Raw genomic sequence first — 13,867 nt, forward strand, 5'->3', positions numbered from 1 at the left:
TTGGTGGGTGAGGCGATGCTGTGTGTTGGAGAGCTCCATGTGCATTGCCTGCTTTGTTATGCTCTTCTGAGAAGAAGGTTAAAAACGACACTTGTGCACATGACTCAACCCTGAACACGCTGACCGGGGAATTCCTGATATTTTGAAACTCAAGAGATATTTTTTACTTACAAAACACCAGTAGCTGTGCTATAACACACACACACACACACAGATGACTGAAAGCGTGTATTTCTACCCACTGTTCTATCAGATCCTAACACTGAACAACAGTACACAATGGAGCATTTTTCACCCCACAGTCACTGATAATCGGTCAAGTTAGGAGTTTGCACGGCATGAATGACCTCACAGAGGACGCATACCAAAGCACATTCATGCGTTCCTGTCCATCTTTCAGCATTCTGATCTTTATCTACTGCATTTGAGTGATGAGACATTTAGCATCAGGCAGCGGTGCACATTTCCATCACTACATTCATGAAGCGTTGGCAGGAAGTCAAAAAATGAGTCATGACACATGTAGACATCTTAGTCAACTTGGCAGGATATAAAGAAGTCTGAGAGAGAAAGTGTAAACACGATAAACATGATAAACTGCATTTTCTACATTGAGGTTACACACACACACGCAATACCGTGACTCACCTGCAGGGTCAAAGGGCATCGAGTCACCCAGCACCCCGAACATGCTCTGCTCGCTCTGCTCACGATTAGGCCAGGTGTTGTTGCGTGGCCCTGATGGTGCCTTGTGACCTAACACCTCCGACATCACGCTGTCCATGTAGGTGCTGACCAACCCCAGGCTGTACAGGTCCGAGCTCAGGTCAGGCAAAGTCCACTGAGTCATGTGACCGATGGGTGAAAGCCCTCCCGGGGGAGCCTGTGGCCACTTTCCAGGAGCCCTCTGTTGTGGGGGAAGAGCCTGGGGCTGCTGTGACGGGAGTTGTGGTGAGACGGGTGAGGGCTGCTGGGATTGCTGCAGGAGGTGCTGGTAGTACTGCAGGGTCTGTGGGGAAGGTGAAGGCTGTGTTGGGGCTTGTGGTTGTGCAGGAACGGTGGTTTGTTGCTGCTGTTTGGGTGTAGTTGGTAACTGAGGAGGAGGCTGCTGCTGTTGCTGCGGCTGCTGTGGTGGTGGTTGTTGTGGCTGTGGAGGCAGATTTTGAGCCAATGGGATTGCAGGGTGCAGAACAGGAGCCTGTGAAGTGGGCGGGGCCACAGAGGCAGGCGGTTTCAGATCAGCCGCATTGCTGGAAGCAACCGAGTTCCTCCTCTTGACCAACGGCGAGGCCTGCTGCGATTTGCCCATGTTGAAGCCGGATAGAAAGTCGATCACGTCCTGCATTTCCTGGTCCGTGGGCAAATTCATACCCTGCTCCTCCAGAGCTGAATCGTTAGCTGCGTGCTGGCTGGAGTCACTGGTACCCGACACGGTCATCTGGAGAATCTGGGATGGCGCTTTGGGTTTTTCGTCGACGATGCTTGTGCTTCGAGAGGGCGTGCTAGGGATGGAGAAGCTTCCACCACTTCCAGAGCTGGATGAAGCCCTTTTGGTGAACTTGGAAGTGAGCTTAGAAATGGTCTTGGGCAGGCCACTAGAGGACTTGCTGCTGTTGCCAGGGTGGAGGTCGACAGGGACGGTGTAATCAGAGCTGTCCCTCTGAAGCTGGATCTGAATGGTGGGAAGGGCTTGTTCCCTGAGGACACATGAGACCCATATTACATTACAGCAGACCTTTACAAACCACAGCTGGTTATATTAAAAGAACAGCACATGTTAAAAGAACAGCACATCTTAGCTCAAACATGAAGGGAAATGACAATTACAGTCGCGTGTTTAGGAAGTTTTTTCCGCAATAGTGACTGATAACCGAAGAATTTCACGTCACAATTATACCCCAAGGAAACAGAACACGTTTAAAGGAAGCACTAGAGTTCCTGAACTCCTGAAGCATGACTATTTGCATTGCAGTTCGAATGAGAATCATTTCTGTATCCAGTTCCACGAGTTTGAATAATGTACATTTCAATCAAGGGTGCCAATAATTCTAGTGAGCGCCGACAAACAGTGATGATCCAAACAGTCCGCTTATTCTAGATAACACAGACAGAGTTCTGACCGCATGTAGGATATTACATTTTATTTAATGTAGTAAGACTACAAAAAAATCTTAAAATTGTCTTTTTTTTGTTTGCACAGAGATACGAGTCTAACGTAGTTATTTCTCAACCAGAACATGTAAAGCACCTCAGGCATCACTAACTCCATCTCCATTCAAAAGGAGCACTGATGTGTACAATTTAACTGGAAGTCGCTGGGAATACGAAGGATTCTGAAATACAGGACAGGAACGGTGACCTCAAACAGACACATAAAGCAGCTTCCTTTCTGGCCTGGTTTCTAATCTCGGCTGAAAGTGCTGAGGCAGCAGATTGCTGTGCATTTTTGGAGGAAGGGGGATGATTATGCAGCAGCAGCTTTAAGGCTTTTCAGTACTGAGGAGAAGATTTTTTTTTTTCATGGCTGCTTCTTTCAAAACACATTACCATTAAAAACAGGGACATAACTAACTTTAGGCACTTTAAATGTGATTATCCTACCTCCTGTTTTTTTTTTTGTACAACTTACCTATGTAAAGCCAAACTAGCTAAACCTTTACCTGACTACAAAGATACATGTCACTGCTCTGCAAAATATTTTCCCACTCTAGACACTCACAGCCTTGCCCCCTGTAACCACGTTCAGTGTCTGAATAAAATAGCAAATGCTGTCATTTTTTCATCTTGTAGCTGACGGGAAACGTGTTTACGCTGGGATTCATCCAATTTCTCATCTAAACACGCCTGGCTCGCAGACTTAATGTCAATTTCGAAAGTTAAGTACACACTCAGAGGCTCCACAAACAAATGATTTACCTCTGATGTCATACTTCAACAAGATTACAGCTACATGTTTATAAAAAATGATCACTTATAATTGCCATTCTTTGCATAATAATTTATAGCATAATAATAAAAAATATAACTTGCATAAAGATCTGCTATTTAGAAAAGGCTTAATAATTAAACTCATAAGAAGCCCTTTATTATTAGTAGTTCTGAGGAACACAGGACACAGAACGGAGAAGAGAAGGATCCTACTGACTTGCGCTCTTTCCAGCGGTTGAGGTCGAACACAGTGGTGTAGAGGACGTCCACCAGCCCGAGGGTTTTCTCCGGGTCCAGACTGCGCTGCAGTAGAGACATCGTAGCCGGATCCTCCTTCAGACACCTGACAAATATAACCCACACACGTTTAATTCCAAACATCTGACTAAAGAACACTGAAAAGATGTTCACCAACGTGACATGTAGTTAAATGTGTGTATCGAGGTGTATTCTTTGTTCAGCCGTGAGCTCTTTTCATATCATGTGGCTTTAATCACAGACAGTGTTTACAGTCAGACCAACCATTTATTTTCATAAAACGCTAGATGCTTTTTCGGGCCGAATTTTTTCTGTTGCATATTGTAGAAGAATTCTCTGACTCAAAGAGAACAGATGACACAAAAGACGTGTCACTGAATAGAGTCGGACTCAAAAAGACAAAATCATCATTCCTGTCTCCTCCTTCATCCAGCTACACGCAGACTGTTAAAAGGTGTTTTCTCTACCTTGCAACTCTGAGACTCTGGGATTGACTGCTTCAGCCCTGATCACACCGATTCATGATGTTAACAGAACGTGGTAATCTGCTTTAACTGATGGTTTATCGTTAGAAGATTTTTACCATGAAGAGCACATTAATCTGTTCAAGTTTCTCACACGGGTGTCAACGATTTTATGAAAACTGGACAAAGGAATCAACCAAAATTCAGTCATTTTCCCTTTACTTAACTGGTGCATGTTTTTTGGTTCTCATCGAAACATTCCATTAAAAAGATCTGAAATCTTAAAAGACATGCTGCAAATACAAATAATGAGATTTTTTTGTAAATATCTTTCCAGATGTACTTTTTATTCAAACAGATAACAGTATGTTCATCATGTTTTCACGCCGTGGTCCTACTCTGCGTGTGTGTTCATGCCCAGCTGGATATTCCTGCTCGGGCAAACTGGACAGCCCTGGTGACAGATCACCGATTGGGCGTGGCTAAGGGGTCAGAGGATGGGTCACACCACGTTCCGACTGACCTAACATGTATTTAAGGGGAATGATTCTTCTTAGACTCGTCAAACCGTGAGAATGTGCAAAAAAAAAAAAAAAAAACTACAATAAATAAAGACATCCTTTATAAAAAGTACAAATATCACATAGTATTAAATAGCTTTTAAAAGCTATTTTATTTCTTACTATTTGTATGATTTATGAAGCTAGTGATTTTGTTTAATCGCTCAGATCGAAACGGACTCCGATTAAACAAATACGCGTGCAACTATTTCAGAGTTTTTTCTAATCAGAGAACAAAAAACCTGTTTCAGATAAAGGAAAACATTTGGTCGGAACTTTGAAGGATGTCCAAACATAGACATTTTTCATAATTATGAACAGTTGTACTCACCATGTGGAAGGAACCTGCACTACAACCCTGGAGCCTTCTAAGGTGATCTGTGGAGCGTAGGCCTCTTTGTTCTCGATCTGAGCCGTGTCTACCACGACCTGCACGCAGAACAGGGAGGGAAAAATAGTTATTGTCTCTCTGTGTGTGTGTGTGTGTGTGAGTGGACTGCTGTTAATGTGAAACAGACACTATAATTATATTAATAGTTATAAGACAGTAAATATATCTTACTGTAATGTCACTGTATTAATATTTTATTTATTCTCCTACGTGTGGTAAGCATTAGGTATGTTCTTTGGTTCTCTGAGTTCTCTTAAAAGAGCAATAACTTATCGATCAGACTAGCAGTTAAAAACAGGGCATAACCAGGGCAAACACCTGAGGGCAATTCCACACAAGATGTCGACCTCACCAAATTGCGCGCACTAGAAAAATAAATCCGTATTTAATTGGCCTCTACGATCACAGAGGCATGTTATTAAACTGAGTAACGCTGAGGCTGGATGATTATTACTCGTCTTTTATTTCACTTTAATTCCCATTTTAGTTCTTTCATATAACTGAACACAGAGACATACAAAACAACAAGGAGACTATTAAGGCATCACATTCCTAATGCAGAAATTTTCTCGATAATCCAAGACTGCTTCATACAGTGACACCATCACCTTTTCAACTATATCAAGTTCTGAACATGACATGTTTTGCTGAGCTGAAATACACTATGTTGCCAAAGATTTTGGGACGTCTGCCTTTACATGCACATGAATGTAATATGGAGTTGGCCCATCCTTGACAGCTATAACAGCTTCAACTCTTCTGGGAAGGCTTTCCACAAGGTTTAGGAGTGTGATTATGGGAAATTTTTGGACCATTCCTCTAGAAGTGCATTTGTGAGGTCAGGCACTGATGTTGGACGAGAAGGTCTGGCTCACAGTCTCCGCTATAATTCATCCCAAAGGCGTTCCATCAGGTTGAGGTCAGGACATAATTTCTGACTCATTCACTCACTCAAATTTACAAAGTTTGAACTCTGTTGTTTGTATAAGATGTGCATATTCTTTTTTCTGCTTCGATGATGATACGACGGCATAAGAGGATCACAAGACGTTTTGACAGCTTTTATCCGATTACAAACTTAATGTTGTCAGATTCACTATAGCAGGTTACCTAATTTAAGCAAAAACATAAACTATGGGGAAATCACACTTAGTAAACAGATTTAGATATCTTTGATCGAAACGTCAGACCACTCTTTGGTCAGAAAGCAGCCTAAATAAAAGATTTCCACATAGTTCCACACGTGTCTGGGAAAATGTATATTTTTATAAAGATCAAATCATTAACAGAAAACTAAACAAAATCAAAACCCTGGACTGATACACATAAATCAATACAGCAATTATATTTCTTTTTGTTTCTCTGCAACTCTTGTGGGGTGTTCCCGGTCTGCAGTGGTCAATATCTATCAAAAGTGCTTCAAGGAATGAACAGTGGTGAACTGGCAACAGGGCCATGGGTGGCCAAGGCTCACTGATGCACGTGGCTGGACCGTTAGATCTGATCCAACAGACCAGCTACTGTTGCTCAGATTGCTGAAGAAGTTAATGCTGGTTCTGATAGAAAGGTGTCAGAATACACAGTGCATGACGGGTCAGGGCTGTTCTTGCAGCAAAAGGGGGACCAACACGATATTAGGCAGGTGGTCATAAAGTTATGCCTGATCTGTGTATATACAAACAGTGCGTACGTGTTTGCTGCAAAATTTCATACAAACGAATGAAGTGAATTAATATGTTACTTTCCACCAGGTTTTCCCTGAAAGATCACACGAGCACTCATGCAAGCTGTTTCACTGAGGCTAAGCTTGTGCAAAAACAAGGCAAGTCAATATTTCGATTGAATGTGACATCTATAACACTGGAATGTTTCACTCCTGCAATGCTGCACTCCACACAAGGCCACAATATGCAACTAAGCACTCTACTAAGAGCATTTAGGCAAATCAATACGTGGAAGTATCAAATGCTGACATGTCTTTAATCATGCAGTACATCATATCCAATCAACAGTACCGCTTTTAGAATGATGTTTTGTATACACTGTGACCCAACAAAAGGCACTCGTTAGCCCTTTGAGGAAATCAGACAGAGACTCGAGTTTCACTACAATGACAACAGTTGGTCAAAACTAACTAACAAAAGCCAGTACTAGAGACTGGGTTTCAGTCAAAACACTGCCCTTCCTCTAGGAGAACGTTCTCGGACACAGCCACCGAGTTCTTTGAAGGAGACAGCACTTTTCCTCACAGAGTGCTGCATGAGGGAGGGGGCTGTGTTTCCTGCCGGACAGGAAGTGCTCTATTGTTATTTATAGAGCAGGTGTATCCTCACAACCCAAATGACCCTGACTCCCTGAAGCAAAGGAGTGTCCACTAACACACACATACACACACACAGTGGGCCAGCAGGAAATCTGAGTTTTTAGAAAGATCATTTGAGTGACCATTTCTTAAAAAAAATCCAAAAAAAACAAAAAAAAAAACTTTATATACAAGAGAGCTAAAAAAAAAAAAAAAAAAACCCAGCTATATATATAATTTCTAATCATTTCTAAACAATCGAGCTATTTTTCATGTGGAGGTGGGCCTCAGACACACAATGGGTCAGATTTTGTAAATATAGTAGTAACAGCAATAACTTTATAAATAACAGTCTTCAAAATACTTTTCATGCACATGGTAGCTCATGAAGTGCTGTACAACAACGCAGGGAAAATTAAAATGCTAATCATAGCGATTAAACGCACAAGGATAAATTAGTTGATGTGGAAAAGTAAGAAAAAATATACAGAAATAGTGAATAAAATATAACGATGTACGAGAATACACAAATTCAAAGAATCTTAAAATGTAAAACAGCAAAATAGAAGAAGTATTTCCAGAAAAATGGCGAGATATTACGACGAACTTTTTAATGTGATGCAAGTTTATGGCAAGTCACTCAGTGTAATATCATTGTTAATATAAGTGTTTTAGTGCGTTTAGGGAGTCAGTATTATGAAAACTATTCAATTTAAATTAAATAAATGTTTTTAAAAGGGTTTAAGGAACAAGTGACCATGCCTCCTTTACTCTGACCAACAGAGATAATAACACACTAGCAATAAAAAGAGCTGTGTGTGTGTGTGTGTCCATCCATCTTCTATACCCGCTTTATTCCTAATTAGGGTCATGGGGATCTGCCGGAGCCTATCCCAGTACACATTGGGTCGAAAGGCAGGGGTACACCCTGGACAGGTCACCAGTCCATCACAGGGCCACACACATAGACAGACAACCACACACACTCACACTCACTCCTATGGGCAATTTAGAATCACCAATCAACCTAATGTACATGTTTTTGGACTGTGGGAGGAAACCGGAGTACCCGGAGTAAGCCTATACAGGCACGGGGAGAACATGCAAACTCCACACAGAAAGGCCCCTGTCTGTTTGAACCCGGGATTCAAACCCAGGACCTTCTTGCTGTGAGGCAACAGTGCTGACCACTAAGTGCTGCCCCAGAATACAAACCCAAATCCAATAAATCTTTACACTCCTAGCTCCTGTACTTCATTTACACAGAATAGTACAGTTCACTGGATTTTAGAATCTAATTGACGGAAATTTATGTTTCATGTATAAACTTCTATTCATCCATGCACAAAGCTATAGAGGATATAATGGAGAAAAAAATGGATTTGTGGTTGTACGCATCTATACATCTTGGTCTAATTCCATAAAGGGCAGTGAGGGCTCAGTGGACTGCCAAAGAACCACTTAACCTTCACATGCTCGGCTGTAGGTCTGGACTTCATCAGTATAAATAAGTGTGATATAAGTGGTAGTGCTCTGCTCTCACCAGTCCGGCCTGTCCGAACAGCAGCTGCACGGCGGTTTTGCAGGCCCCCCTCCAGGTGGAGGGACACACCAGGTTCAACACCTCCGTCACGGGAGAGTCATCACGTGCCGACACGCCGTTCTGCCCCGAAGCCTCCTTAATGAGCTGTAACATGGTGTGCTAAAGAGGAGAAGAAAAAGCCAAATCCATTTATACACTCATTATTATGATAGGAAGGAAGAAGATCCTCATGTTTAGCATCTCCTCAAAAGATAGACACTCCTTCATCCAGCTTTCACTAAAGTTGTGTGAGAAACTATTCCTACGCCTAAACATTCCTATCAAACGTCCAGAAGATTTTGTTGAGCCTATTTTTTTCTATGTTAATAAATGGCAATTTGCCCATAAAGTACTGAGCACAAATTCCAGTGCAGCTGTACATTTACATTCAGTGACGCCCACTAAACTCACGGAGAGCTGAAAACTCGCAGCTCAAAAAATAATGAGTAAATGGTGAAAGAAAGGCCTTGCCTCTTAAACACAATATGCCCTTAATCCTCCAGTAATTTTAATTATATTTCTTTGAATGCAATCTGATACAAGAGTGTTATGATTTAAATGTGCAGGATTTTAATATAGCTTTTTTGTTAAACTGCAGTGCAAGATAATGGCACAATTCTCATGCCAAACGTTTTGGCTGGAGAAAAGAGAAAAAACTGATTAGCTAAAACCTCACACAGAAAGAATCTGCTTGGGAAAACGATTGCAGTAGAACATAAACACATGCATCCGAAGACAAGGAAAGACAGGAAGAATGGAAAAAACTGTGCTCCAGGGGACGTCTGCATGCAGGAAAACACTTGTAGGAGTTTGTGATAGTGGAGTCGAGACAAGACAGGATTGCAGAGCGGCTGCTCGGGTTTCCGTCTTCTCTTTTGGATTTAAAGCACTTGGATGTGATGAATGCTCCAGGTAAGTGTGGGCAGGAATGACCAGGTCTGTTTCAGCAATCATTTGATATCAGATAATAGAAGGTGAGTACCAGCACTATTCTGAAGTGTGCTGCAGATTGGGTAATGAGCAGAGAGCATGTGTGTGTACAAGTGTGTGTACCGTTTTGAGTTTGAGGTTGTCGGCAGCCGACTCGTTGAAGGAGACTCCTTTGAGGAAGTGTGAGCCGATTTGCAGGGGGATTGTGGGTAACTCGCACTGGAGTGGCTGAGATGTGGTCTGCATTCTGCCAGCCTGCTGAGCCTCAGCCTCACTACAGCAACTCTACACACACACACACACACACTTATCATATATAAATCTAAACAGTTAAAGAAATTATTAACATGTTCACATACACTGATCAGACATAACATTATGACCACCTGCCTAACATTGTGTTAGTCCCCCTTTGTTGCTAAAACAGCCCTCGTGCACGGTGTATTCTGACACCTTTCTATCAGAACCAGCATTAACTTCAGAAATTAGCTCGCCTGTTGGATCAGACCACAAGGGCCAGCCTTCGCTCCCCACGTGCATCAATGACCCTTGGCCACCCATGACCCTGTCCCCAGTTCACCACTGTTCCTTCCTTGGACCACTTTTGATAGATACTGACCACTGCAGACCAGGAACACCCCACAAGAGCTGCAGTTTTGGAGATGCTCTGATCCAGTGGTCTAGCCATCACAATTTGGCCCTTCATCAAACTCGCTCAAATCCTTACGCTTGTCCATTTTTCCTGCTTCTAACACATCAACTCTGAGGACAAAATGTTGACTTGCTGCCTAATATATCCCACCCACTAACAGGTGCCATGATGAGGAGATCATCAGTGTTATTCACTTCACCTCTCACTGCTCATAATGTTATGCCTGATCGGTGTACATATGCAGTTATACAGACATCAGCATCAAAATGAACAAAATCAACATGTATACATCAGACTCGACGGTCCGTACCTGTAAGGCAGCTTCTATAGCTTTGGGTTTCAGGTGAAATCCTCCTTTGAGAGCGTACTCACAGTGACCCAGAGAGTCCAGCGCAGCTCTGTATGCCTGCACACACAACACAACACAGTTTAAAGCATCTGTGCACATTTATAAAAAGAAGGAAGATAATCAAAAGCCCTGTATACACTGATGTTCCTGTGCTGTTGTGAGTCACCATAGCATCATTGTAGTAGTAAATGAAAATCAGTGCTGCGTCAGCTTGGTAAATATTTGTACATATGAAACAGGTGCCAGCTCTGAAACGTTGACTTTAGGCAAAAAACAAAAAAAGTCAGCTTAAAAAGTGACAGGCAGAAGCAAACAGCCAATCAGAATAAAGAAAGAATAAGCGTATATTATATTAGAGAATAAAACAAATCAGAAAGGAATGAGAATGAGAGTCAATATCATGCTATAAATGGGAAATAGGGTTTCTAATCAGACAAGAAAAATCATGAGGTATTGTTGAGCTGCTCTGTATTTCTTTACATCAAGTTCATTTACACACATCTGTGAGAGTCAATCAGTTCACTTTATTGCTTCGTGTTTTAACCAGCATGCTAAAACCATCTGGTTTGTGCAGGATTTTGTAAATGCCCCAGAATAAAAGATCATATAATCCAATGGGCAGACACCACAGTTCAGGTAATAAAAACACACACCCTGAAAGCGTGACAGTTGAGTTCTCTAAGATAGTGGTCAATCAGCGTTAGTGATGTATGGAGCTATCTCCAACACGGAGCCTAGACTTCAGCGTACTGAGAGATAACAGTGGAGCAACTGGTTTTGCTCTTTTACCTGGTGCTCAGTGACCGTGACCTCAGAGAAGGTGTCTTAAAACAGGTTTCTCGATAACAAGGTGCATCTCTTGCTATAATGGTGTCTAAAGAGTAATTGTGTCAGCATTTTATTCTTAAAAACCAAACAGAATCGCTGGAGATCTGACCTGCAGAGCGCTGTTTATCTTCAGGTTGAGCTCTTTGAGCTGCTGGTCAGGGAGAGAAGGGCTGTGGGAGCAGAAGAGCTGCTGCACCTGAAAACCAGCCAGACAGCCGTCACGGCCTCGCTCTCGTAGACGCGCCGTTGCCTGAAGAACAAACCAACACACACACATGGAATATCAGTGGACCAAATTTGCATCATTTCATTTAGTTATGCCACCTGTCCTTTCATTACTTGCCAAGAATTTCAGTTCATTACTCAGCAGTAGAAAAGTGGCTTGATGTGATAGCACCCATTCTGCCCAACTGCTTTAACTACTACTAATGAACAACTTAAAAACCAATCAAGACCTCACAAGGTGCTACAGCGCTAAAATAATTATAAATCAACATTATCGCCCGTAGAACAGTTAATCTCAGCATCCAGGGGGTGCGCCGCATGCCTTGAAATCCAATAACGCCCAATGACATTTCTAATTAAATACCGAGTGAAACAGATGACCTCAAATTCAAGGCATGTCAGCTATGGGTCACACTTCACCAGCTCTCCGAAAGGGCACAAGAGCTCCATGAGCTGTTTTTTTTTAAACAGCTAAAACCTTCTTGTCTGCGACACAAAGACGGCTTGTCCGAGTGTTAAAGTTTCATCTAAAAAACGCCTGTTCTTCATATCTGTTTTACGATGCTTATATGAACAGTGATGAAACCAACCAAGAGTTTGATTATTTTCTGGACTACATGGAATGTCAGTTGCCCTTCAGCAAGTACTGTGACTTGTACAAAGACACTACTGAAATGAAATGTAGCTCTAGCACAGTACCACTGATCAGACAAACAAATGTATTCTAAAAGGCGAATTCCAGGTTATTTTTCCTCATAGTCTCCCAATTTTTCCAGTCCCCACCCACTATCAGATGACAGCCTGGAACCAGGAAGGGTGAGCCAACCACTGCTCATGTTACATCACAGGGCAGCTGAAGAGACGGAGGAAAAATGCTATCTGCCGCCTTCTGCACAAACACACACACATACACACTTGCACACGTCCACAACAATCCTGATCACAAAACTGAATTTATCAGTAACAAATGTTAATTCTGATGAAAACCAGCATGGAGGATGAAGGTTCAGATCAGCTGCCAAATGATCATCCGTCTTTCATGCACGTCAGATGAGAATCAATGAATTATTACGCAAGATGAAGCGTTCAGATGTCTGCGTATGCACTGCGTACCTCCGCTGCACCTTTCCACGATCGCGCCGCCTCGTCCAGCTCGCCGAGAGCTCCGGGCTGACTGCGAGCCCCTGTGCAGCGCTCCTGCACCTGCGCCAGCGCCTCCGCCAGGCACGATTGCGCCACAGGCTGCACTTTCTGCAGAGCCTGAGACAGGAACTGGAAATGAACTTGCATCACAGTCAGAAAACAGCGGCCCAGTACCTGCGAGGAGAAAGAAGAAAAAGCAACAGGTGAAGCAGCCATAGCTCTGTGTTTAAGAGAATCCGCTTAGCTCTGTTTACGGATCGGATTCTGAACAAAATGAAACCTCCTTCCAAAATGAACGTTTTGACATTAAGATTAAGGCTTGTATTGTGTGCTGAAAATGAATAACAGTGTTTAGCATCTAACAATTGTCTAGAGGACAAGATCGAGTATAAACATAACTGTGTAGGTGTATAATCATCCTTCAAGAGCTCTGCTTTCTTCACTTTAAAACAATTCCAGCTCCCAACACCCTGCAGCTATTGATTGAGTATAAAGGACGCTCATCACCTGGATCAGGTGCATTTAGAGCTTTGATAAAGCAAAAATATGGAAAGGTTTGGGGCACTTGAATAAACTTTAATAATATAGAAATACTATTAGAGTATGAAGGCTGGAAATTACACAGGAATATCTACAGATGTAAAGTTGATAATGGATTTATTGTCGATTTAATACCCTGCATTATTGCACATTAGTTCACATATAATAAAAAAAAAAAACCCATAAACAAACATTAAAAGAGCTGTGTTAAGGTACAGAAAGTGCATTGAATGGGATTTCAGTCCAAGAGACCACTAATAACTTATGTGAGCTGTTCTATTTTGTGTTACATGTAATCGTACTCCTGCCACAATTCATTGCTCCTCCATTATGAAAGATTCTGGCCCAATTCCACAGAGACACACTCGAGCCTGTGCCCCATTACCTGTTATATTAAATCAGACTCAGCTCTTTAATTCAGGGTGTCGTAATTTCTAGACACCTGATAGCTTCAGTGGGAAAAATCAGATGAACGACCACACGAAAAGGTCTTTGATCAGAAGGAGGAGGAAATGTGGTTAGGAATTACCCTTGTCCTTCTTATTTAGATACATATCATGTGATGTGGGGATTTTTTTAGTATTATTATTCAGGCTGAGAGATGAATGCCTGCTCATTCGGATTGTTTACACCTCGACTCGGCGACACACCAGCACGCAGAGGCGCGAGACAAATTGAATTATTCAGTAATTGTCCTCGATTCAGAGTCATGGTG

At 42.3% G+C, this 13,867-nt stretch overlaps 1 protein-coding gene across 4 annotated transcripts in view; it reads right to left on the minus strand.

Moving 5' to 3' along the window:
• LOC131352058 (granule associated Rac and RHOG effector protein 1-like) overlaps positions 1-13,867 on the minus strand; it is a 49,903-nt gene that overhangs the window by 4,079 nt on the left and 31,957 nt on the right. For all 4 annotated transcript variants that reach the window (XM_058387914.1, XM_058387915.1, XM_058387912.1 and 1 more), the window contains exons 3-10: positions 12,583-12,786; positions 11,354-11,494; positions 10,378-10,473; positions 9,539-9,700; positions 8,447-8,605; positions 4,542-4,639; positions 3,146-3,271; positions 649-1,697 (exon numbers count right to left, since the gene is read on the minus strand). In XM_058387914.1, coding sequence (XP_058243897.1) covers positions 649-1,697; positions 3,146-3,271; positions 4,542-4,639; positions 8,447-8,605; positions 9,539-9,700; positions 10,378-10,473; positions 11,354-11,494; positions 12,583-12,786 — 2,035 coding nt within the window. The remainder of the gene's footprint in view (positions 1-648; positions 1,698-3,145; positions 3,272-4,541; positions 4,640-8,446; positions 8,606-9,538; positions 9,701-10,377; positions 10,474-11,353; positions 11,495-12,582; positions 12,787-13,867) is intronic.

The sequence above is a fragment of the Hemibagrus wyckioides genome, linkage group LG04 (assembly GCF_019097595.1).
Source record: "Hemibagrus wyckioides isolate EC202008001 linkage group LG04, SWU_Hwy_1.0, whole genome shotgun sequence".
Classification (NCBI taxonomy): Eukaryota; Metazoa; Chordata; class Actinopteri; order Siluriformes; family Bagridae; genus Hemibagrus; species Hemibagrus wyckioides.